We start from the raw sequence: 26,533 nt of genomic DNA, 5'->3' as shown, positions 1-26,533 counted from the left end.
CAACACGTGACAAAGAAGTTGGGAAAAGTGGCAATAAATACTGATAAAGTTGAGGAATGCTCATCAAACACTTATTTGGAACATCCCACAGGTGAACAGGCAAATTGGGAACAGGTGGGTGCCATGATTGGGTATAAAAGTAGATTCCATGAAATGCTCAGTCACTCACAAACAAGAATGGGGCGAGGGTCACCACTTTGTCAACAAATGCGTGAGCAAATTGTTGAAAAGTTTAAGAAAAACTTTTCTCAACCAGCTATTGTAAGGAATTTAGGGATTTCACCAACTACGGTCCGTAATATCATCAAAGGGTTCAGAGAATCTGGAAAAAGCACTGCACATAAGCAGCTAAGCCCGTGACCTTCGATCCCTCAGGCTGTACTGCATCAACAAGCGACATCAGTGTGTAAAGGATATCACCACATGGGCTCAGGAACACTTCAGAAACCCACTGTCAGTAACTACAGTTGGTCACTACATCTGTAAGTGCAAGTTAAAACTCTCCTATGCAAGGCAAAAAACGTTTATCAACAACACCCAGAAACGTTGTCGGCTTTGCTGGGCCTAAGCTCAACTAAGATGGACTGATACAAAGTGGAAAAGTGTTCTGTGGTCTGACGAGTCCACATTTCAAATTGTTTTTGGAAACTGTGGACGTCGTGTCCTCCGGACCAAAGAGGAAAAGAACCATCCGGATTGTTATAGGCACAAAGTTGAAAAGTCAGCATCTGTGATGGTATGGGGGTGTATTAGTGCCCACGACATGGGTAACTTACACATCTGTGAAGGCGCCATTAATGCTGAAAGGTACATACAGGTTTTGTAGCAACATATGTTGCCATCCAAGCAACGTTACCATGGACGCCCCTGCTTATTTCAGCAAGACAATGCCAAGCCACATTTTACATCAACGTGGCTTCATAGTAAAAGAGTGCGGGTACTAGACTGGCCTGCCTGTAGTCCAGACCTGTCTCCCATTGAAAATGTGTGGTGCATTATGAAGCCTAAAATACCACAACGGAGACCCCCGGACTGTTGAACAACTTAAGCTGTACATCAAGCAAGAATGGGAAAGAATTCCACCTGAGAAGCTTAAAAAATGTGTCTTCTCAGTTCCCAAACGTTTACTGAGTGTTGTTAAAAGGAAAGGCCATGTAACACAGTGGTGAACATGCCCTTTCCCAACTACTTTGGCACATGTTGCAGCCATGAAATTCTAAGTTAATTATTATTTGCAAAAAAAAAAAAAAAGTTCATGAGTTTGAACATCAAATATCTTGTCTTTGTAGTGCATTCAATTGAATATGGGTTGAAAAGGATTTGCAAATCATTGTATTCCGTTTACATTTACATCTAACACAATTTTCCCAACTCATATGGAAACAGGGTTTGTATATGTACAGTATGTATTTTTGTAGATGTTTGTACAGTGAATGTATATGTACAGTATGTGTAAATGTATGTTTGTTCAGTGAATGTATATGTAAAGGAAGTGTATATGTATGTTTGTACAGTGAATGTGTGTGTGGATGTACGAACTTTGAGTGTGTAGGTATGTACTGTATTTGTGTATGTATGTGGGAGCGTAGGTACCTATGTGTGCGCGTATGTATATATATATATGTATGAATAATTGTGTGTGAGAGTATAAATGTGTATTTGTTGTGCGCGTATGTATATATATATGTATGAATAATTGTGTGTGAGAGTATATATGTGTATTTGTATGTACAATATATTTGACTCCCAGTATGTGCAGGAGCCAGAGTACGGCCCCAGCCACCCAGAGAGCCCAACCCAAAACAGGAGGTGTGGCGACCATGGAACAAGGGACCACCGGCCCCACGCAGCCAGGCCGGCCATGAGCGACAGGAACCCCAGAGCCCGGCCCACCGTGCCACCCGGAAAAGCCAGCAGCAGGCCGTAGACAGACACGCCCGGCAGACGACAAGGCACGTGAGAAGCAGGGGACAGCCAGCCCCCAAGCCAGCGAGATACCACACACCAAGCGGGCAGAAAAGCACAGGCAGTCCTAGTAAATTACACGCAACATACCCACGAAGAGTATATGCTATTTCAGTGTTTTTCAACCTTTTTTGATCCACGGCACATTTTTTGCGTTGAAAAAATCCAGAGGCACACCCCCAGCAGAAATCATAAATTCAGTTGACAGTTAAAAGTCATTGTCGCAATTGTTGAATATTACTTTAAAGCATAACCAAGCATGCATCACTATAGCTCTTGTCTCAAAGTAGATGGACTGTCACCACCTGTCACATCACACCCTGACTTATTGAGTTTTTTGCTGTTTTCCTGTGTGTAGTGTTTTAGTTCTTGTCTTGCGCTCCTATTTTGGTGGCTTTTTATCTTTTGTTGGTATTTTCCTGTAGCAGTTTCATATCTTATATTTCCCGCATTTACTTTGTTATAGCAATCAAGAATATTTCAGTTGTTTTTATCCTTCTTTGTGGGGATGTTGATGATTGTCATGTCATGTTCGGATGTACAGTGTGGACGCAGTCTTTGCTCCACAGTAAGTCTTTGCTGTCGTCCAGCATTCTGTTTTTGTTTACTTTGTAGCCAGTTCAGTTTTACTTTCGTTGTGCATAGCCTTCCCTAAGCTTCAATGCCTTTTCTTAGGGGCTCTCACCTTTTGTTTATTTTTGGTTTAAGCATAAGACACCTTTTTACCTGCATTTACAAAGCAATTAGCTACCGGCTGCCACCTACTGTTATGGAAGAGTATTACACGGTTACACTGCCGAGCTCTCGACACTCAACAACAACACATCATTTGCGGACTATAATTACTGGTTTGCAAAAAACATTTTTAACCCAAATATGTCAAATTAGATAATCTCCCACGGCACACCAGACTGTATCTCACGGCACACTATTGTGCCGCGGCACTGTGGTTGAAAAACACTGTGCTATTTTATGGATTGAACACACTGTTTAGCGCGAGGCATTTGGATCTTACTAAATCAGGCCCTGCGTGTGTGTGCAAAGATAGAAAAACAGAGTGTACTCATTGTGTTTTGTCCTTGAACAGAGCAGAGTGAATAGAGAGTGAGAGTCCCTATGCATTACAGTCTGCTTTAAGGTGGAAAATATTCCCCGAAAATGTGTGTATTTATAGTACTGTATAATCCTGTGAACTGTCTCTCCTTGTTTTTACTGCTTTGCTTTGTCAAAATGATTGCTGTGAACAGTTAATTTAAACAATAACATTATTAGTGTGCACACTACTGTACAACCCATTGTATGACCACAAGATCATCTAATAACTGTTTTTGCAGTGGCACTGGGTTTTTTTCTCTATTATGCAATAAACGTATCGTTGGAAAATGAAAAAAAATCTAATCCAATAAAATCATATCTTTACCGTCTTCCACAATTGAAAGGCAGTGTTCATTTAATGACAGACAAATATTTGTTTTCAGCTGTCCTTTTGTGCTTCGCCTTCATTTCATTTTAGGAGTACAGTAATCCACTTCCAATTGCCGTGAGGTCAGTTGGAATGTTTTTCCGTCTGGAGCATTTCAAGTGTATACTTATGCAGAGTGACAACCAGGGTTTTCTGTACCATTTTTTTTTTTTTTTAGTTTGTGCAATTTGACTCTCATTTTAGGCCACATTGATAAAAAAATAAAATAAAAATGATTTAAATTTTGGGGGATGCTGTGGCTTAATTGAGATTTTTTTTTACTAATGAATTGTTCATTAGTGAGATTCATTTTTAACACAAAATAAAAGAATATAACAGTACATGCACTTACAGGTAACATGTTTATTAACACATTTAACAAAAAGAGGTCCGTCTTTCTCAACAAACATTTATACACATACACCTTAATGTGGATTGTTTTACTCCTTTTGTGTTATTAATGTGCTATTCTTTTTTTTAAGTAAACTCCATTGAGTGTTGTGTGCAGAATACTTAATGTTGGTCAACTGCTCTTTCTTGTTTTGTTTTTTTGTAATTAAATTTACCATCAAGAGCAGTGGTCCCCAAAAAAGGGGAAAATGTGACTACTGTTCTATTGTATATTGTAATACCTGTCAAATTTAATAAAAACATTTATAAAAAAAAAAAAAAAATTTAAATTTAAAAAAAGAGAGCAGTGGCCCCCAAACTACGGCCCACGGGCCGGATCCGGCCCCCCAGCATCCAAAATCCGGCCCACAGGAAGTCCCAAGTTTAAAAAAAAGTTTTTTTTTTTTTTTTTATAAATCTTTCCTTTCTAATCCATTTTCTACCGCTTGTTACTCTTGGTGTCTCTTAGCGGCTCAGGCAAATCATATTGTCTAAAAATGAATTTTCCCATCGATAACGTGACAATGTTAAATGTTGATGAACATCAATGTTAATTGATGTTAAATGACAAAACCGATTATAAAGACAATTTATATATATATAGCCTGGCCCCCGGCCAATTTTTTTTAACCCAATGCGGCCCCCGAGTCAAAAAGTTTGGGGACCTCTGATCAAGAGCCTGCAGCATGTCACTACTGCACCATTTGCACATGTGCAAGGGTAACATTACTTTTTTTTTAAACTGCTCAAACGACGTTGCAGTGCTGCAAATGGGTTAATTAGGTAATTTAAAAAAAAATCAGGTTGAAGGGGAACTGCACTTTTTGGCGGAATTTTGCCCAACATCCAATGCAGGTAATGGGGATACAATCTATTCTGCTTGTAAAACCTCCAACCCCTTTTTATGCATGCTGTAAGTATGTATGTGTATTCAAATAACATCTGATATTTACAGTATTTTGCTCATTTTAGCCATTACCGTAGCTTCCTTCTAGTTGCATTGATATCACAGATCGTATAGCAACGAACGCTACTGTCGCTATGCGTTCTGTGAAATCAATGTCATCACCAACATCGAGCGCACATTCTGTGTTTGCGACAACTAATGGCAGACTTTATGACAGCCCTGGAACGAGGTGGGTTCAGCAGCCGTGCCAGCCACTTGAGGGTTCCAGGTTCGATCCCCTGCCGTTGTGTCACTGGGCTCCCAGTGCCGCCCACCCTGGTGTATGAATGTGTATGAATTTCTGGTGGTGCTCGGAGGGGCAAAATCAGCAAAAATCAGTCCACCCCAGGGCAGCTGTGGCTACAAATGTAGCTTACCACCGCCGCCGTGTGAATGTGGAATGAATGAATGATGGGCTTTCACTTCTCTGTGTGCGGCTGATGGGATGTTGTATCTTTCAGCACTTGTACTCTTCTTGAGCTGCTAAATTTAGAATAATCCACACTCCTCAGTAGGGTTGTACGGTATACCGGTAGTAGTATATTACCGCAATACTAATGAATCATATGCGGTACTATACCGCCTCTAAAAAGTACCGTTCCCCACCCACCTTTTTTTTTTTAACAGGCATTACGGCGCGTCGTCACGTCGTGACATTGCCGGTTTTACGAGCAGACGAGCAAGTTTGGCAGTGCACAATCACAGAGTACTTACAAGCAGACACAGTGTGTAGACAGATAAGGGACAATGGACGAAGTTATAACTAGGGATGTCCGATAATGGCTTTTTGTCGATATACGATATTCCGATATTGTCCAACTCTTTAATTACCGATACTGATATCAACCGATACCGATATCAACCGATATATGCAGTCGTGGAATTAACACATTACTATGCCTAATTTGGACAACCAGGTATGGTGAAGATAAGGTACTTTTTTTTTAAATTAATAAAATAAGATAAATAAATTAAAAACATTTTCTTGAATAAAAAAGAAAGTAAAACAATATAAAAACAGTTACATAGAAACTAGTAATTAATGAAAATGAGTCAAATTAACTGTTAAAGGTTAGTACTATTAGTGGACCAGCAGTACGCACAATCATGTGTGCTTACGGACTGTATCCCTTGCAGACTGTATTGATATATATTGATATATAATGTAGGAACCAGAATATTAATAACAGAAAGAAACAACCCTTTTGTGTGAATGAGTGTAAATGAGTGTAAATGGGGGAGGGAGGTTTTTTGGGTTGGTGCACTAATTGTAAGTGTATCTTGTGTTTTTTATGTTGATTTGATAAAAAATTAAAAATTCAATAAAAAAAACGATACCGATAAAAAAACGATACCGATAATTTCCGATATTACATTTTAACGCATTTATCGGCCGATAACATCTCTAGTTATAACATTGAAACGCTCTCAGGAAGAGGTGCTTTAAGACATGGCTAGCTAGCTAGAGCTAGCTAGCGGCTAACATCCAGCCACAGTATGCAGTGTTTTAGCTACTTCTAAATCACTAATCCTCGCCTCCATGGCGACAAATAAAGTACGTTTCTTACAAGTATCATCCCTGCAGGACGAGGAATAGCTAAACATGCTTCACTACACACCGTAGCTCACCGGCGTCAAAATGTAAACAAACGCCATTGGTGGATCTACACCTGACATCCACTGTAATGATACCAAGTACAGGAGCGTATCTAGAATCAGCCAGTAGTTGCAACTTGGTGCTCTTGTTTGTGTAGTACAGTTTGTTTATCCTTTTATAACCCTCCAAGGCAGTTTGTATGAAGGATCACATGTGGTGATATCAATGATATCTTGCAGTCCTTGGTCTTCACATATATTAAGTGGCCTACATGGGGTGGCTATCCATTTTGCAAAGACAAAGTTTAACTTATCTGTGGTACTTTTATTAACATTGATGCGGGTAAACTCCGCCAGAGTTCTTTATCGTTCTCTGCTTGTTGTCGATGAAGCATTCTTGCTAGTGGCATCCTCAAGTACGTGTTTTGCTTTAAGATGCCATTTTAACCTTGATGTGCGCCGATGATAAAGTATTTCGCTGCAATATCGGAGTGTGTTCTAAAGCAAAACTGTCTCATCACCATTCTTCGCCCTGACATGTGACCAGATCACTGACCGTGTAACAAGGCGCGCCATCTTTCGGGTTATGGTGTAGTTAAAACAAATAGTGAGATTAATCTTTATTCATTTATGATAACGAAATATTTTTTTTATTAATCAAATGCGTTGACGCGTTTATGTTGACAGCCCTAAATTGAACATAAACTTTTCTTAACTCAAATACAATACAGCAGCAGCAGCAGAAGCTGTCCAAGCTCCTTCTTCTTCTTCTTTATTTTATGCCGAGTCGCATCCAACGTAGTGTTGTCCCGATACCAATATTTTGGGACCAGTACCAAAATTATTTAGATGCTTTTCGGTACTCTTCAAAATAAAGGGGACCACAAAAATGGCATAATTGGCTTTATTTTAACAAAAAATCTTAGGGTACATTAAACATGTTTCTTTTTGCAAGTTTGTCCTTAAATAAAATAGTGAACAAACAAGACAACTTGTCTTTTATTAGTAAGTAAACAAATAAAGGCTCCTAATTTAGCTGCTGACATATGCAGTAACATATTGTGTCATTTTCCATTCTATTATTTTGTCAAAATTATTAAGGACAAGTGGTAGAAAATGAAATATTAATAAATGGGTTATACTTGTATCGCGCTTTTCTACCTTCAAGGTACTCAAAGCGCTTTGACAGTATTTCCACATTCACCCATTCACATGATGGCGGGAGCTGCCTTGCAAGGCGCTAACCAGCAGCCATCAGGAGCAAGGGTGAAGTGTCTTGCCCAAGGATACAACGGACGTGACTAGGATGGTAGAAGGTGGGGATTGAACCCTAGTAACCAGCAACCCTCCGATTGCTGGCACAGCCACTCTACCAACTTTGCCATGCCACGCCACTTACTTCAAAATGCAATACGTTATAAAAAATAAATGCTACTTACTTCCAAATGCATTACGTCATGGAAAATAAATGCTACATACTTCCTAATACATTATGTCATACAAAATAAATACTACTTCCATACTACTTCCAAATGCATTACATCATAGAAAATAAAAGCCACTTACTTCCAAATGTATTACGTCATAGAAGATAAATGCCACTTACTTCCAAATGCATTATGTCATAGAAAATAAAAGCCACTTACTTCCAAATGCATTACATCATAGAAAACAAATGCTACTTACTTCCAAATGCATTACGTCATAGAAAACAAATGCTACTTACTTCCTAATGCATTATGTCATACAAAATAAATACTACTTCCAAATGCATTACGTCATAGAAAATAAATGCTACTTCCAAATGAATTACGTCATGGAAAATAAATGCCACTTACTTCCAAATGCATTACTATAATCTACTTGTTCATTTACTGTTAAAATCTGCTTACTTTCTCTTTTAACATGTTCTATCTACACTTCTGTTAAAATGTAATAATCACTTATTCTTCTGTTGTTTGGATACTTTGCATTAGTTTTGGAATATACCACAAATTTGGGTGTCAACCCGATACCAAGTCATTACAGGATCATACATTGGTCATATTCAAAGTCCTCATGTGTCCAGGGACATATTTCCTGAGTTTATAAAAATAATGTACATTTTTTTTTAAACGAAAGAAGATGTTATGATGACAAAAAATATTGACATAATCATAGTAGTATCGACTAGATAAGCTCCTGTACTTGGTATCATTACAGTGGATGTTAGGTGTAGATCCACCAATGGCGTTTGTTTACATTTTGACGCTGGTGTGTATTGAAGCATGTTTAGCTATTCCTCGTCCTCCAGGGATGATACTTACTTTATTTGTCACGAGGATTATGGAGGCAAGGATTAGTGATTTAGAAGTACCGTATTTTCCGCACTATAAGGCGCACCGGATTATTAGCCGCACCTTCTATGAATTACATATTTCATAATTTTGTCCACCAATAAGCCGCCCCGGACTAAAAGCCGCGCCTACGCTGCGCTAAAGTGAATGTCAAAAAAAAGCTGCGCTAAAGTGAATGTCAAAAAAACAGTCAGATAGTTCAGTCAAACTTTAATAATATATTGAAAACCAGCGTTCTAACAACTCTGTCCCAAAATGTACAAATGTGCAATCACAAACATAGTAAAATTCAAAATGGTGTAGAGCAATAGCAACATACCGGTAATGTTGCTCGAACGTTAATGTCACAACACACAACACACAAAATAAACATAGCGCTCACTTTCTGAAGTTATTCTTCATTCGTACCGGTAAATCCTTCGAATTCTTCGTCTTCGGTGTCCGAATTGAAAAGTTGCGCTAGCGTGGCTTCCAAAATGGCGGGCTCCGTCTCTTCGAAATCATCGGATTCAGTGTCGCTGTTGTTGTGCAGCAGTTCTGTGAATCCTGCCTTCCGGAAAGCTCGGACCACAGTTGTGACAGAAATATCTGCCCAGGCATTTACAATCCACTGGCAGATGTTGGCGTATCTTGTCCGGCGTTGTCTGCCCGTCTTAGTGAAGGTGTGTTCGCCTTCGGTCATCCATTTTTCCCACGCAGTTCGCAGTCGTGATTTGAATGCCCTGTTGACACCAATATCCAGCGGTTGGAGTTCTTTGGTTAATCCACCCGGAATGACGGCGAGTGTTGTATTTGTGTGCTTCACTTGTTTTTTGACACCATCTGTGATGTGGGCGCGCATAGAGTCATATATCAACATGGACAGAGCAGCGTGAAAAAAGCCACCCGGCCGCTTCGCGTAAACTTCCCTTAACCACTCGCTCATCTTTTCTTCATCCATCCATCCCTTCGAGTTAGCTTTTATGATGACGCCGGCTGGAAAGGTCTCTTTTGGCAAGGTCTTCCTTTTGAATATCACCATGAGTGGAAGTTAGCATGGCAAGCTAGAACCACAGTGAAGGATGACTTCTCATTCCCTGTGGAGCGAATATTCACCGTACGTGCTCCCGTTCCACAGTGCGGTTCAGTTGCTGTGAAATACGGTAGTAATCCGTGTGCGGATGGAGAGATTGCGTCTTTTTATGACCCGGATCGTTTAGTAGGAGCCATTTTGTGGTCTTTACAGATGTAAACAGGAAATGAAACGTACGGTGATATCCGCGCGTTTTTTCTTCTTCTTCCGGGGGCGGGTGAAGCGCTTCCTGTTCTATGGGGGCGGGTGAAGCGCTTCCTGTTCTATGGGGGCGGGTGCTTTCCTTGGCGGTTGCTTGCGTAGAAGAAGAAGCGCTTCCTGTTCTACCGGGAAAAAAGATGGCGGCTGTTTACCGAAGTTGCGAGACCGAAACTTTATGAAAATGAATCGTAATAAAGCGCACCGGGTTATTAGGCGCACTGTCAGCTTTTGAGAAAAATTGTGGTTTTTAGGTGCGCCTTATAGTGCGGAAAATACGGTAGCTAAAACACTGCCGACTGCAGCTGAACTTTAGCCGCTAGCTAAAGTTAAAGCACCTCTTCCAGAGGGCGTCTCAGTGTTATAACTTCACCTTTATCGTCCGTTTTTAAGCCAAAATGCGTCCGTTCTCCCTTTTCTGTCTACACACTGTGTCTGTCTGTAAGTACTCCGTGATTGTGCGCTGCCGAACATGCTCGTCTGCTCGTAAACCAGCAATGACACGACGTGACGACGACTGGGGCGCGGGGGGGTGGTGGACCGGTACTTTTCAGAGGCGGTATAGTACGGAATATGATTAATTAGTATCTCGGCACTATACTAACCGCGGTATACCATACAACCCTAATCCAACGTTGATAGCAGCTCAAGCTGGTTAGTAGCTGGTTACTCGTTAATGCTCGAAGGAGCAGTGTGAGCAAGACGATATGTCACTACGCCAGAAAATTAGTTATTCGGTGTAGGGCTGCAACTAACGATTAATTTGAAAATCGATTAATCTGTCGATTATTACTTTGATTAATCGATTGATAATCGCATAAAAGAGACAGGCAACATTTCTATTCTTTCCAGTATTTTATTGAAAAAAAACAGCATACTGGCACCATGTTCTGGACATTGGGGGTGCAGCATACAGCAATAATAACACAGAAATGTAACTCATCAGATCAGAACTGAATCAGATATTGTACACGTTTCTGTTGTGAATAATAAAGGATTAATTTTAGGCTTCCTCAGAATAATAGCATGAAATATTCCAGCACCTTCATAACGTTTAGTTATACTAAAGCGTCACTCAAATCTAAATATATTTATATAGCTTTATCGGGCCCGGCTACATTGATCCATTATGAAACCAACCTGAGATATTTCTGTCCGTTACGTTTATTTCGAAATTCAAAACGGAGTCAAATGTGCCGGAGACACATTATCAGCCCCGCGTTGCATTAAAGGCATAACGTTAACGTTACTCACAAAAAAGCTGAACTCATGAATGCCTGTTGCCACTATGGACTTAAAAAGTTACATACTGTGAGTTCTTCCCTTCATCCATGGCTCCAACATGTTTCCTTTTCAGGTGCTCCTGAAGCAATGTTGTACTTCCGTGCCATTTTGCAGGAAACGGTCTTCTTTGAAGTCTTTAAAGTAAAGTGTTCCCACTCTTTTGACGACTTAGGTCGTACACTTTTCTCCATTGAAGCAATAACCTCAAGATGTTTCTCCGCTGAACTATCCGTACTGTTTTCCTGCGCCATTTTTCGAATGTTTCCAGCAAAGGAGACGGCGTCGTCACGTGAGCTGCACATGACACATCATTGGCTAGCTTACCTCCACCTCATGAGACGTAGCCTCAGCGCCGCCCTGGTGCTGTTTTGTACTGTTTTTGTACCTATTTTGATTGTTGTTTCTCAGCTGTTTGTAAATGTTGCAGTTTATAAATAAAGGTTTATAAAAAAAAAAGAAAAAAAAGAAAAGAAAAAAAACTGCGCATGCGCATAGCATAGTTCCAACAAATCGATGACTAAATTAATGGCCAACTATTTTGATAATCGATTTTAATCGATTTAATCGATTAGTTGTTGCAGCCCTACTTCGGTGTTAGCTCTTACAATAACAATGCAGCTATAGCTTGGTTAATGTGCAGGTTATGGCATGTAAATGAAGCGTTGTTGGGTGTTTTTTAGAGCACTTTACAGCTGGACTAGATTAATCCCAATTACCTGCATTGTTAGCCGCCTCTAAGAAGCAGTTTTTCACTATTTAGAATGCACATGAAATAGAAAGACATGTGTTCTTGTCTTACATACGGATTGTTAATGATGGGTAAAATTCTCTTTTACAAACCCCGTTTCCATATGAGTTGGGAAATTGTGTTAGATGTAAATATAAACGGAATACAATGATTTGTATTTGTCATTTTCAGTTGAATATGCTACAAAGACAACATATTTGATGTTCAAACTGATAAACACTTTTTTTTTTGCAAATAATCATTAACTCTAGAATTTGATGCCAGCAACACGTGACAAAGAAGTTGGGAAAGGTGGCAATAAATACTGATAAAGTTGAGGAATGCTCATCAAACACTTATTTGGAACATCCCACAGGTGAACAGGCAAATTGGGAACAGGTGGGTGCCATGATTGGGTATAAAAGTAGATTCCATGAAATGCTCAGTCATTCACAAACAAGGATGAGGCGAGGGTCACCACTTTGTCAACAAATACGTGAGCAAATTGTTGAACAGTTTAAGAAAAACCTTTCTCAACCAGCTATTGCAAGGAATTTAGGGATTTCCCCATCTACGGTCCGTAATATCATCAAAAGGTTCAGAGAATCTGGAGAAATCACTGCACGTAAGCAGCTAAACCCGTGACCTTCGATCCCTCAGGCTGTACTGCATCAACAAGCAACATCAGTGTGTAAAGGATATCACCACATGGGCTCAGGAACACTTCAGAAACCCACTGTCAGTAACTACAGTTGGTCGCTACATCTGTAAGAGCAAGTTAAAACTCTCCTATGCAAGGCGAAAACAGTTTATCAACAACACCCAGAAACGCCGTCGACTTCGCTGGGCCTGAGCTCATCTAAGATGGACTGATACAAAGTGGAAAAGTGTTCTGTGGTCTGACGAGTCCACATTTCAAATTGTTTTTGGAAACTGTGGACGTCAAAGAGGAAAATAACCATCCGGATTGTTATAGGCGCAAAGTTGAAAAGCCAGCATGTGTGATGGTATGGGGGTGTATTAGTGCCCAAGACATGGGTAACTTACACATCTGTGAAGGCGCCATTAATGCTGAAAGGTACATACAGGTTTTGGAGCAACATATGTTGCCATCCAAGCAACGTTACCATGGACGCCCCTGCTTATTTCAGCAAGACAATGCCAAGCCACGTGTTACATCAACGTGGCTTCATAGTAAAAGAGTGCGGGTACTAGACTGGCCTGCCTGTAGTCCAGACCTGTCTCCCATTGAAAATGTGTGGCGCATTATGAAGCCTAAAATACCACAACGTAGACCCCCGGACTGTTGAACAACTTAAGCTGTACATCAAGCAAGAATGGGAAAGAATTCCACCTGAGAAGCTTCAAAAATGTGTCTCCTCAGTTCCCAAACGTTTACTGAGTGTTGTTAAAAGGAAAGGCCATGTAACACAGTGGTGAACATGCCCTTTCCCAACTACTATAGCACGTGTTGCAGCCATGAAATTCTAAGTTAATTATTATTTGCAAAAAAAAAAAAAAAAGTTTATGAGTTTGAACATCAAATATCTTGTCTTTGTAGTGCATTCAATTGAATATGGGTTGAAAAGGATTTGCAAATCATTGTATTCCGTTTATATTTACATCCAACACAATTTCCCAACTCATATGGAAACGGGGTTTGTATAATGATGATGAATTATTTTGCATTGAAGCTTTCATTTTCACATCCCGAGACAAACCAATATGATAGTGATTGTTTTACATGCCCTTTTAGGGATTCTGATTATGCCAACCAAGTATGGACGTTAAATAATCCAGCACACAGACAAGAACGCATTGTGTAATAAATACAAGCAGTGGCCGATAAAACCAACAAATGAATCCGTAGCTCATTCGACACAAGCAGGAACAGCAACCCCTTCACACTAAAACACCTTGCATCGAACCTCACAAATTATGCAACGCACTTACAAATTTGATGAGGCAAAACTATCTCTCTGGTCACAAAATGCTTAAAAGACATCATAAAAGTGAATAACGGGAGCGGTGATCAATTTCAAACGGTTGATTAACCAACCACACAATGAATCATTGCTGCAAAATGAAAATAGATATATGTAGACAATATTTGACTGGGTAGCATGGCCACTGGAACGTTATTCCATGAAGGAAGCAGAATGTACTCATGTTATTACAATCACTGACTGACACATACCAACACGCAGTGAGACAACTACAGAATGCAGATCTGTTCCCATGGTAACACGGAGCAGAGAATCACAGCTATAGATGGTGCATGAAGAGCTTTATAAAGCCTAGTTTACCTTATAAGAAAGGGAGATGGAGTGTTGTAACGGAACCAGGTAAGGAGGTCAAATCGCCTTTCCGGCACACCATAGAAAACTTGCGCTCAGCATTCGCCTTCTAAAAGAGGATGTGTGAGAAAGTGGGCAGTTTTCTCCAATTTCACTTGCCAAGTGTGTGTTTTGTTCAAATGTTTGGCAAGCGTCTCCGTTTTCCATATCTCACTATCATTCATTCTTAAATCTATTTATAACATCTTTCCAATGTGAGGGAAGTAGCAACAGGCTTCATGGTTTTTCTGTGATTCCTGGTATGCTGCACTTGAAGAGTAAGAAAACCTGATGTCAAGCCATGTTGTGGAGTAGGCTCCAGCACCCCTGCAACCCCGAGAGGGACAAGCAGTAGAAAATGGATGGATGGATGATACAATACTGTATATAGTTTCTTAGTCTTGTTTGGCTAAAGTACATTCCAATTATCATCTAAGGCAGGGGTACCCAAACTTTGTGACCCAGGGGCCGCATTGGGTTAAAAAAATTTAGCCAAGGGCCGGGCCATACATATATATGTATATATATAGATATATATATATATATATATATATATATATATATATATATATATATATATATATACATATATATGTATATATATATACATATATATATATATATATATATATATATATATATATATATTGTCTAAAAATGCATTTTCCCATCGATCGCACCGATCGATCGACACTGCGGTGCGATCGATGGGAAAATGCATTTATATATATATATATATATATATATATATATATATACATACACATATATACATACATATAACCCAACACTGCGGTGCGATCGATGGAAAAATGCATTTTTATATATATATATATATATATATATATATATATACACACATATATACATACATATAACCCAACACTGCGGTGCGATCGATGGAAAAATGCATTTTTATATATTTATATATATACATATATATATATATATATATATATATATATATATATATATATATATATATATATATATATATATATATATATATATATACATACATATAGCCCAACACTGCGGTGCGATCGATGGGAAAATGCATTTTTAGACAATATGATTTGCCTGAGCGGCTAGGAGACCCCGAGAGTAACAAGTGGTAGAAAATGAATTGATGGACGGGCTAGAAGGGATGGATTTAAAAAATTTGAAAACATTTGTATTTTTTAATTTATTTTTTAATTTTTTTTTTTTTTTACTCAGGACTACCCGCGGACTGGATTTTGGACACCGGCACGTGGTTTGGGGACCCGTGGGATGGATTAAAAAAATGTAAATAAAATTTAGAAACATATATTTTTTTTTTTTTTTTTTACTCAGGATTACCTGCGGGTTGTAGTTTGGAGACCCGTGGGATAGATTGAAAAAATTATAATTTAAAAACAAAAAAAATATTTTTTTTGAACTCGGGACTATCCGCAGGCCGGATTTTGGATGCTGGCGGGCCGTATCTGGCCCGCTAGACGTAGTTTGGGGACCCCTTGGATAGATTAATAAAATTATAATTAAAAAAATAAAATATATATATATTTTTTTTACTCCTGACTACCCGCGGGCCGGATTTTGGATGCTGGCGGGCCGCTGGGGACCCTGACCTAAGGCCACATGAATAAAATAAATAATTTCTGACATCTAGCACAATTTCCCAACTCATATGGAAACGGGGATTGTATAAGTTTGAATTATTTTTAATGTTTTTTTTTAATGTTTGTTTTACGCCGTTTTTGTCAAAGTAAACGTTGGCAAAAACACAAAACATGCAATCATTTCGCCCTAAAATATTTCAAAGTGGAATATTTGATGTGCAGTAATTGGTGCCTTAAATAGGTCAATAATTCATAACAATATTTTGTCATGAATTGCCCTTTTTGTCAAAGTAAACTTTGGCAATTTTAGAAACAGCTGCGACTACAACAAAACACATAATGTCAAACCAATATCTCTCTGACAATCTTAAAAAAAAAAAAAAAAAAAAAAGAGCATTAGTAAATAAATGTGTACAATTAATGATCGGAAAAGCTGGTAATGATTTGCAATCTGAGTAAAGGGAATATGTTGGCCATTTGTTTTCAATTAATAATCTTAGATCCGAACAAATATGGAAGTATATCTATATTTTCTCAATGCGTAGTTTGTGAAGACGGAAGTCTCTACTGCTATTTTAGTCTTTTCCTCAGATTCCGTGAGGACAAGGAACTCATAAATCATTGATTTGTAGTGACTATGAAACGTCCCCTATGGGCGTGTTGGAGGTTGAGAAGCTGGAGGCTCGGTGCTCCATGAATTAATAAAACTTGCCCGTTGACTGCAGAGGGAGAGCGTGGTCAGCGTTGTTGTGTCTGCACGATTGTGGACGTTCAATCACACAGCTGTGAATACGACCCAGACACAGGCATGTTGTTTGTGTCACCCATAAATAAGTATTAGGTATGTTTGAAATGATCCGGTATATTGGGGTTAGCATACGAAAGAAATAAAGCATGCACATGAGCCACTTTGTTCCATTGTGAACATTAAAGATGCTTAAACCAATGCAATGTAGGTCAATAAATACTTAGCCAATGATTCCCAACCACTGTGCTGTGGCACATTATTGCAAGAAATCATCAAAAATGATCCATTTCACTGAATTGGTCAGGTTTTGGGGTTGTTGTTTTTTACTTCAAAAAATTAAAATATTTTTTTTTTGTCCATTTCAGCAATGAAATTATCTTTCACTAGATGACAGAAAATACATCATCTACCTCTTGTCAATTGTCCGTTTTAGTTTTTGGGTTGTGACGTGAGATGTTTCAAAGGGACAAACAAGGGTTGCAACCAACAAATATTCTAAATGTCAATTTAATTAGTCAGTTATTAAATACATTCAATTCAATTAGTCAACTAGACATCAAACGATTTATTATTTTTTTGAGTCCACAACTTGATTTTAACTCATTTTCAAAAGTTATGATAGTAAATTGTAACAAAAGAAACATGATTTGTTTTTCATTTACTACATGTATACAAATATAATTAAACACTTAAAGTGCAAGATATCTGCCAAACATTAAATTCAGTGCAAAAAAAAAAAAAAAAAAATGATTAGGAAAGACTTATTTTTCCCACAATGGGAAAAATGCAAACCTGCAGGTTTACATGCAAAAAAGTAAAAGTAGAAACTAATTTTTTTTTTAAATGTATTAAAAAATGTGTTGGTGTTGGGTATTGTTGGTCTGGATCCCAGGATGTAGAGACATCAGGCGAAGTGCAAATAAAAACTAGTTTACCATGGAAAACAAAATTAAATGGAAATAGTGCAGCAGGGAAGTGCACTGGAAGCACAGGGAGGGCTATGGAGCATTTATTTATTTGTATTTAGCCTTTATTTAATCAGGTACAATCCCATTGAGATCAAAGGTCTCTTTTCCAAGGGAGACCTGGCCAAGAGGGCAGCAGCAAGGTTACATTAAAAACAGTAAACAACACATAAAACATCAAATTTACAACATTAAGACTTGCTCACATAACACATGTGCATAGAGACAAGGTATACTGCAATCCTTTCCCAGAAGCTTTAAACTCAATTAACCCTTGTGTAATGTTCATATTGTTGTTACTCAGCCAGCGTTTGTGGGTCTGATGGACCTGTTGCATTTTGTGGCTTTTAATGCCTCACAATCAAACACTTTTATGTTAAAATACTGAACAGATGTTTACCTAATCCCAATAAACATCTGTTCAGTATTTTAAAATAAAAGTGTTTGATTGTGAGTCATTAAAAGTCCATATTTCAAATTGTTTTTGGAAACTGTGGACGTCGTGTCCTCTGGACCAAAGAGGAAAAAAACTATCCGGATTGTTATAGGCGCAAAGTTGAAAAGCCAGCATCTGTGATGGTATGGGGGTGTATTAGTACCCAAGACATGAGTAACTTACACATCTGTGAAGGCGCCATTAATGCTGAAAGGTACATACAGGTTTTGGAGCAACATATGTTGCCATCCAAGCAACGTTGCCATGGACGCCCCTGCTTATTTCAGCAAGACAATGCCAAGCCACGTGTTACATCAACGTGGCTTCATAGTAAAAGAGTGCGGGTACTAGTGATGGGTCCGGCAACACCGATGCATCAGCGCATGCGTCGAGCTCATAGAGCAAAACCCTGTGTTGGTGCGCGTACCGCTTTTAGAAAGTCACGTGACCGATCATGAGCTGTTTTGGTCACGTGACCGATACGCAAACTGAGTCGCACTCCCGCCTCCTCTGTGCCCTGTGAGCGGGTCTTTTCTACAGCCGGAGAAATAATAACTAAGAAGAGACGACTGAAGTGTTGATAACAACCAAACTTAACCCCCCCCTCTATATCCCACACCCCGGATTGTAAATAATGTAAATAATTAAATGTATATACTCTGATGATTAACTTGTGTGATGACTGTATTATGATGTTAATATATATCTGTATCATGAATCAATTTAAGTGGACCACGACTTAAACAAGTTGAAAAACTTATTCGGGCGCTACCATTTAGTGGTCAATTGTACGGAATATGTACTTCACTGTGCAACCTACTAATAAAAGTCTCAATCAATCAATGAAAGAAATCGTCTAAAATTGAATACGTTGGAAAAACTGTTTTTTTTTAATAAAAATCCACAAGCAGTCCACAAGCATCCTCATTCACAACACGTTCTCTTAGATTTCCATGTTATGATACATGTTCACATTTTTTATTGACTGTATCTAAAAAAGATAAAAATATATTTTTATTTAAATGAAGATATGAAATAATCCTAAATGAAATACAATGACTTGGTTTATATTATTATATATACTAGGTCATAAAATCAGTGTCAGTTGAGTCGGTCCATAGGTTGCCTGTAGGGATTTTTAATGTCCAGCAGATGTCAGTATTTAGTGACACAGTATCGACACAGTATCAATACAGTTTTGCAATGTGTCGAAACGCTTCTTGACGCCTCATCAACCCATCACTAGCGGGTACTACTCTGGCCTGCCTGTAGTCCAGACCTGTCTCCCATTGAAAATGTATGGCGCATTATGAAGCCTAAAATACCACAACGGAGACCCCCGGACTGTTGAACAACTTAAGCTGTACATCAAGTCACAAAATGCAACGGGTCCATCAGACCCACAAACGCTGGCTGAGTAACAACAATATGAACGTTGCACGGAAAATTTCTCTGCCAGTTTCTGCATCCCACAGGGATTCTTCTTTTGTGTTTCTGCACCTGCGGTTCCCACACAAGGTTGCAACATTGTTTGTCAACACTGTCTGCTCTCATTTTCTCGCACATTTGACCCTCTGATGTTCTGTGTACCTACACTCTGTCCTCCTCCTGTCTAGGCATGCTGTGTGTGTGTGTGTGTGTGTGTGTGTGTGTGTGTGTGTGTGTGTGTGTGTGTGTGTGTGTGTGTGTGTGTGTGTGTGCGGTACACAGAACATCAATTTCCACACTTCTATTAGCCCCGGGTCCAGTGGACCCGGACATCTTATATGTAATAGAAATGTGTAGGGGGGGTGTATGGTGTGTGGTCATTAAATATGTATTCTGATATATGTTCTTCACAGAAAATGAGCCAAAATCAGTGAGTCTCAGTTTGAAAAATAAATTATTTGTATCATTTTTCTTTTAATAAAAAATGAAAACGGGTCCCACAGACCCGAACACCACACAAGGGTTAATGTAACAAGAGTTTGAAGTTGAAGATTCGATTGTAGGTTATTCCAAGCCTTCGGTGCTGAAAACCTAAATGCTTTCTTGCCCAGTTCAGTTCTTACTTTGGGGACGACAAATTGCAGAACATTCATTGAACGAATTTTGTGACTTCCTTGTTTCTTTGTTAAAAGACAAGACAGATAAGATGGAGTGATACCCAGAATGGTTTTGTAGATGAACACATACCAATGATTGAGGCGTCGAGCACATAAAGACGTCCAGTTAACCATTGAGTATAACACACAATGGTGAGTGAGGGGAGCGCAGTTGGTGATGAATCTCAGTGCCCCCCCCTGCAAGACTTGTTTCTATAATAAAATCCCAGTAAAAGTTTCAGGTTTTTTTTACAACATACTGAATGTGCTCCTTAAAACTCAAGTGGTCATCAATTAAAAATCCTAAATATTTAAAAGAAGATGCCAACACAATTTGTTGCCCATTTCTTGTTAGAATGTCAAGTACAATGTAAAGCAGAACAGAATTGCAAGCACAAAAGTCAAGTAATGATCGAAAATGATTCAAGTGCCGTACAGAGAAGCACCCTGATTGGCAAGCAGGAACAGGTGTGTCCAGATTGCCAATCAGGGACAGATGAGGGAGCCAACGCTTAGACCAGAGTAGTAATGGCAAAAATGGAATCAATTAGGAAGTGGAGCGATAAATTAAAGCACTGGACAGGAAATAATACTCACAAGAAACAAATAAGTATGTGAGATCAGGAAAAAAAAAAAGTTTTATCCTGTACTGTCAGTACATGAACATTACTTATCATGCTTTAGCTGTTATTATTTATCCCAAAGAACAAATGTGCGAACATTAAATTAAGTACCAATGATTGTCACACACACACTAGGTGTGGCGAAATTATCCTCTGCATTTGACCCAGCACCCTTGATCACCCCCTGGGGGGGTGAGGGGAGCAGTGAGCAGCAGCGGTGGCCGCACCCGGGAAACATTTTTGGTGATTTAACCCCCAATTCCAACCCTTGATGCTGAGTGCCAAGCAGGGAGTTAATGTGTCCCATTTTTATAGTCTTTAATATATCTTAGTACATTTAAAAGTAGTGGGTATCAAGACCATACCAAGTAATAATAATAATAACTGGGATTTATATAGCGCTTTTCTAAGTACCCAAAGTCGCTTTACATGTAGAACCCATCAATCATTCACACCTGGTGGTGGTAAGCTACTTTCATAGCCACAGCTGCCCTGGGGTAGACTGACGGAAGCGTGGCTGCAATTTGCGCCAACGGCCCCTCCGACCACCACCTATCATTCATCATTCAATTCACCGGTGTGAGTGGCACCGGGGGCAAAGGGTGAAGTGTCCCGCCCAAGGACACAACGGCAGCGATTTTTGGACGGTAAGAGGCGGGGAGCGAACCTGCAACCATCAGGTGTCTGGCACGGTTGCTCTACCCACTACGCCATGCCGCCCCAAAGTAGATATAGGAGCAGTATTGGTAATACAATTGCTGTTCATAAACAATAACAAAAAAACACAAATAAGGATTGTGTAGTAATTATACGAAAAACATTGATGTGATCATGCAGCATCAATCATATACTGATACTATACTGCAGTGTTTTTCAACCACTGTGCCGCGGCACACTAGTGTGCCGTGACATACAGTCTGGGGTGCCGTGGGAGATTTTCTAATTTCACCTATTTGGGTTGAAAATATTTCTTGCAAAGCAGTAATTATAGTCTACAAATGATGTGTTGTTGTTGAGTGTCGGTGCTGTCTAGAGCTCGGCAGAGTAACCGTGTAATACTCTTCCATATCAGTAGGTGGCAGCCGGTAGCTAATTACTTTGCAGATGTCGGAAACAGCGGGAGGCAGCGTGCAGGTAAAAAGGTATCTAATGCTTAAACCAAAAATAAACAAAAGGTGAGTGCCCCTAAGAAAAGGCATTGAAGCTTAGGGAAGGCTTTGCAGAACAAAACTAAAACTGAACTGGCTACAAAGTAAACAAAAACAGAATGCTGGACGACAGCAAAGACTTACTGTGGAGCAAAGACGACGTCCACAATGCACATCCGAACATGGCACGACAATCAACAACGTGCCCACAAAGAAGGATTAAAAACAACTGAAGTATTCTTGATTGCTAAAACAAAGCAGATGCGGGAAATATCGCTCAAAGGAAGACATGAAACTGCTACAGGAAAATATGGAAAAAAGAGAAAAAGCCACCAAAATAGGAGAGCAAGACAAGAACTAAAACACTACACTGCAAAAACTGAAATCTAAGTAAGATTAAATATCTCAAATAAGGGTGATATTTGCTTATTTTCTGTCTGATAAGATAATTTATATTAGTGTTTTACTTGTTTTAAGGATTTTGGTCCTAAATTATCTCAGTAAGATATTACAGTTTGTAGCTGATATTTTATGACCTATATTGAGTAAAACATGCTTGAAACTAGAATATCAACTGATGCTAAGCTGTGTCATTAACACTCACAAGTATAAAACTACTTTTTTAAAGTAGTAATTTTTTACTTCAAGCAGGAAAAAAAATCATGATGCTGAGCGCACATCATTATGTCAAGATAATGGCACTAGCATTTCCTTAATTTAAGAATATTTTTCAACATATTGAGTAAAAAGGTCTCTTTTTTTTCTACCAAAGAAAAGTGCACTTGTTATTAGTGAGAATATACATATTTTAAGGTATTTTTGGGTTCATTGAGGTTAGCTAATTTTACTTGTTTTGGAAAGTCTTGACAAGCCGAATTTTCTTGTTCTATTGGCAGATAATTTTGCTTAGTTCAAATAAAATACCCCTAATTTTTGTATATATTTTTTTTGTTTTTGAACACTGACTTTTTGCAGTGTACCCACAGGAAAACATCAAAAAACTCCAAATAAGTCAGGGTGTGATGTGACAGGTGCTGACAGTACACCTACTTTGAGACTAGAGCTATAGTGATGCATGCTTGGTTATGGTTTAAAGCACTGGTGTCAAACTCAAATACAGAGTGGGCCAAAATTTAAAACTGAACAAAGCCGCGGGCCAAGGTTGAACAAATTAACCTTTTAATAGGGACCCAAACAAGTTTTGCATTGAATATTGAACAAGCAAGGCTTATATAACTTTATAGTGACATGCAAAATTTAGTTTCAAATAATAATAATAATAATAATAAAAAAATATCAATGGCATATCAAATACAATTTAAATAAAAATTGAATGCCTCTTTTCTATTTGCAGCCTTCTGAGGTAAATATCAACATTAACTTTTTCCACAGGACTTTAAACTGCTCAGTTTGCAAAACACTGATCTAATCTGATGTGCCCAAGCCAGATACCTGGCTTCTTTTCTTGGATGCTAGTTCATTAATGTCGGGGCTCAGGCTCTGAGCTGAGGCAACCTTCATTATGGAACGAAGGTGTTCATCAGTCATTATATCTCGTCCACCCGGACCACAGTCTTGGGGGCGTGCCTTAAATGCACTGCCTTTAACGTACTCTACGAGCTATCGTCACGTATGCTTTTCATCCATTCTAACATCGTTCAGACCCAGTCACACGATATGTGCGGCTAACTCTTCCGGGACGCAACAAAATACACCCCTGCTACCACCAAACCTCCCCCCCACACACACACACCTTGTAGCGTCCCGGAAGAGTTAGTGCTGCAAAGGGTTCTGGGTATTTGTTCTGTTGTGTTTATGTTGTGTTACGGTGCGGATGTTCTCCCGAAATGCGTTTGTCATTCTTGTTTGGTGTGGGTTCACAGTGTGGCGTATATTTCTAACAGTGTTAAAGTTTTTTATTTGGCTACCCTCAGTGTAACCTGTATCGCTGTTGATGAAGTATGCGTTGCATTCAATTGTGTGTGTGTGCAGAAGTCGCACATTTTATGTGACTGGGCCAGCATTCGTTGGACTGGCTGAAATGCAGACGTGATGATTTTCGGGAGGGGCGCTGAAGTTTGGAAGACTCCCGGGAGGGTTGGCAAGTATTGGAATTAGTGGTGAATGCAGTGTTACCGCGGCACCGCCGCAATATATAATCGGCGGGCCAGCTGTAGTGTTAATTTGATATCGCCTCAAGGGCCAAGTGAAATTTGGAGAGTTTGACACCCATGGTTTAAAGTCATACCCAAGAATTGCGACAACGACTTTTTACTATCAACTGAGTTTCGTTTTTTTAATGATTTCTGCTGGTGGTGTGCCTCCGAATTTTTTCAACGCAAAAAATGTGTCTTGGCCTCAAAAAAGGTTGAAAAACACGCTGTACTGGGTATAGTATCGATCTCCCCAAGCTTAATATTTAAAAGTTAGCAGCCTGCTTAAACATTTAAGTGCTTACATTTACCAGAAAAGTGCAAACTCGAGAAAATAGTGGATCATTCTTTCTTGAGAATATAGATTCCAAAAAAAACAAGCAAGTGCAGCTGGGGAGTGCACAAAGAGCAAATACGCGTATGAAGCAAATGAAGCATCCTGATTGACAAGCAGAGACAGGTGCGGGAGCCAGCGCTCATACCGGAGTAATGGAGGAAAACAGGACGTGGAACAAAAGGAAAATAATACAAGAAACTAATATCTGTTATGTGCAGATCATGACAACCAAGTACCGTAATAAACAAGCTCCGGTCCAAAGGGGCCCCTATAAACTATACCTATACCGTAACCTGAAAGTTCACCAAAAGTGCTTCTCTGAGATATAACTTACATCCAATTACTCTTCATGTTGTCCAAGCAAGACAAGTGACATTGACAACAACAGATGATCATTGTGTGTGTTTTTTTTAGACACAAATATTGTAAAAAATAAAAAAAATACAAAAAATAAAAACATGAAGTATGAACACAACCAAACACTCACCATCAGCAACCAAGCAGCACTGGATCAGCATCAGCACCGCACCGACGCTGAAAAAGCACCGGCCCAGCATCCTCTTCCCCTTTCTCGGCGAACCGCCGGCCAGTGTCCGTGCATGCGGGCTCGGTGCCGCCGGACAACCGCTGGGAGGGAGCACATGTTTGGGAGCCATCGGTCAACCAATTAATCCTGGATGGACAACATCTAACGGCGGCGTGGAGATGAAAGACATCCGATCAAAGTCGAGCTGGTGCCGGCGGACACGAGCGAGGCTCCGCTCTCCATGGACCCTCCGACGGAGGAAGGTTTGATTCTCTGCCGGGAAACAAAGAGCGAATTTGTATGTCTCCGTCCCCGCGTCACACGGTCTGATGTTCCTGCTGTGACCGCAGCGATGCTCGCCAACGCGTCAATCGCTGGAACGAGAACGGAAGTACTTTAAGACGCCTTCAAAATAAGAGCACCCGGAAAGTCATACACACACACAATGCTTTATCGCAGGGGTTGGGAACCTTTTTGGCTGCGAGAGCCATGAAAGACAAATATTTTAAAATGTATAATTGTAATGCCATATAATATTTGTTAACACTGAATACAACTAAATAGAATATAATAGAATCGAACAGAGAGCAAAAGGAGGTAAGGTGCACAGTCCAGTCCAGAGAACGAATGTTCGGAATGTGTTGTTTAAATATTATACTACATATATATATATAGTCCTATTATATATATAATATGATCATTCTCGGCGTCCGAGAATAATCTTATTATGCAGATAACCAATCCTAAATGTAGTTCTGTTAGGTACCAATCGTATATATGGAAACACCGACCCCAAAAAAGGGACAAGCGGTAGAAAATGGATGGATGGATGGATGGATGGTATCTGTGCCTTTTATAGAATGTGTAGACACATTTTTAATATATATATATATATATATATATATATATATATATATATATATATATATATATATATATATATATATATATATATATATATATATATATATCCATCCATCTTCTACCGCTTATCCCTTTCAGGGTCGCGGGGGGCGCTGGAGCCTATCTCAGCTACAATCAGGTGGAAGGCGGGGTACACCCTGGACAAGTCGCCATCTCATCGCAGGGCCAACACAGATAGACAGACAACATTCACACTCACATTCACACACTAAGGTAAATTTTGGTGTTGCCAATCAACATATCCCCAGGTGCATCCCTCTCCCTCTCTCTCTCTCTCTCTCTCTATATATATATATATATATATATATATATATAGAGAGAGAGAGAGAGAGATATATATATATACAGTTGTGCTCATAAGTTTACATACCCTGGGAGAATTTATGATTTCTTGGCCATTCTTCATAGAATATGAATGATAACACAAAAACCTTTCTTCCATTTATGCTTAATGGTTGTGTGAAGCTTGTCAGGTTTGTCACTGACAGTTTAGTTATGTTTTGAGTTTTTCCTCTGTCTTTCTTTCCTGTTGGCGCTCTTATTTTGGTTATTTCCTACTTGTCTCCCTGAGTACTGTGTCCCCTCAGCTGTGGCTGATTGGCACCTGGCCACACCTGGTGTCAATCAGCCAGCTGCTATTTAGACCTGCTTTTCCCTCCAGTCAGTGCTGGAGTAT

At 39.3% G+C, this 26,533-nt stretch overlaps 1 protein-coding gene across 4 annotated transcripts in view; it reads right to left on the bottom strand.

Annotated features, from left to right (window-relative positions):
• The window catches only part of kiaa1549la (KIAA1549-like a), a 293,945-nt gene extending 268,663 nt beyond the window's left edge, over positions 1-25,282 (bottom strand). For all 4 annotated transcript variants that reach the window (XM_061969804.2, XM_061969805.2, XM_061969806.2 and 1 more), the window contains exon 1: positions 24,895-25,282. In XM_061969804.2, the coding sequence (XP_061825788.2) occupies positions 24,895-25,063 (169 nt within the window). In that variant the 5' untranslated portion in view covers positions 25,064-25,282. The remainder of the gene's footprint in view (positions 1-24,894) is intronic.
• Positions 25,283-26,533: the final 1,251 nt, after the last annotated feature.

This window comes from Nerophis lumbriciformis, linkage group LG10 (assembly GCF_033978685.3).
Source record: "Nerophis lumbriciformis linkage group LG10, RoL_Nlum_v2.1, whole genome shotgun sequence".
In the NCBI taxonomy this organism is placed as follows: domain Eukaryota; kingdom Metazoa; phylum Chordata; class Actinopteri; order Syngnathiformes; family Syngnathidae; genus Nerophis; species Nerophis lumbriciformis.
Note: the sequence above shows the minus strand (reverse complement) of the source record. Positions and strands in the feature narration are given on the sequence as shown.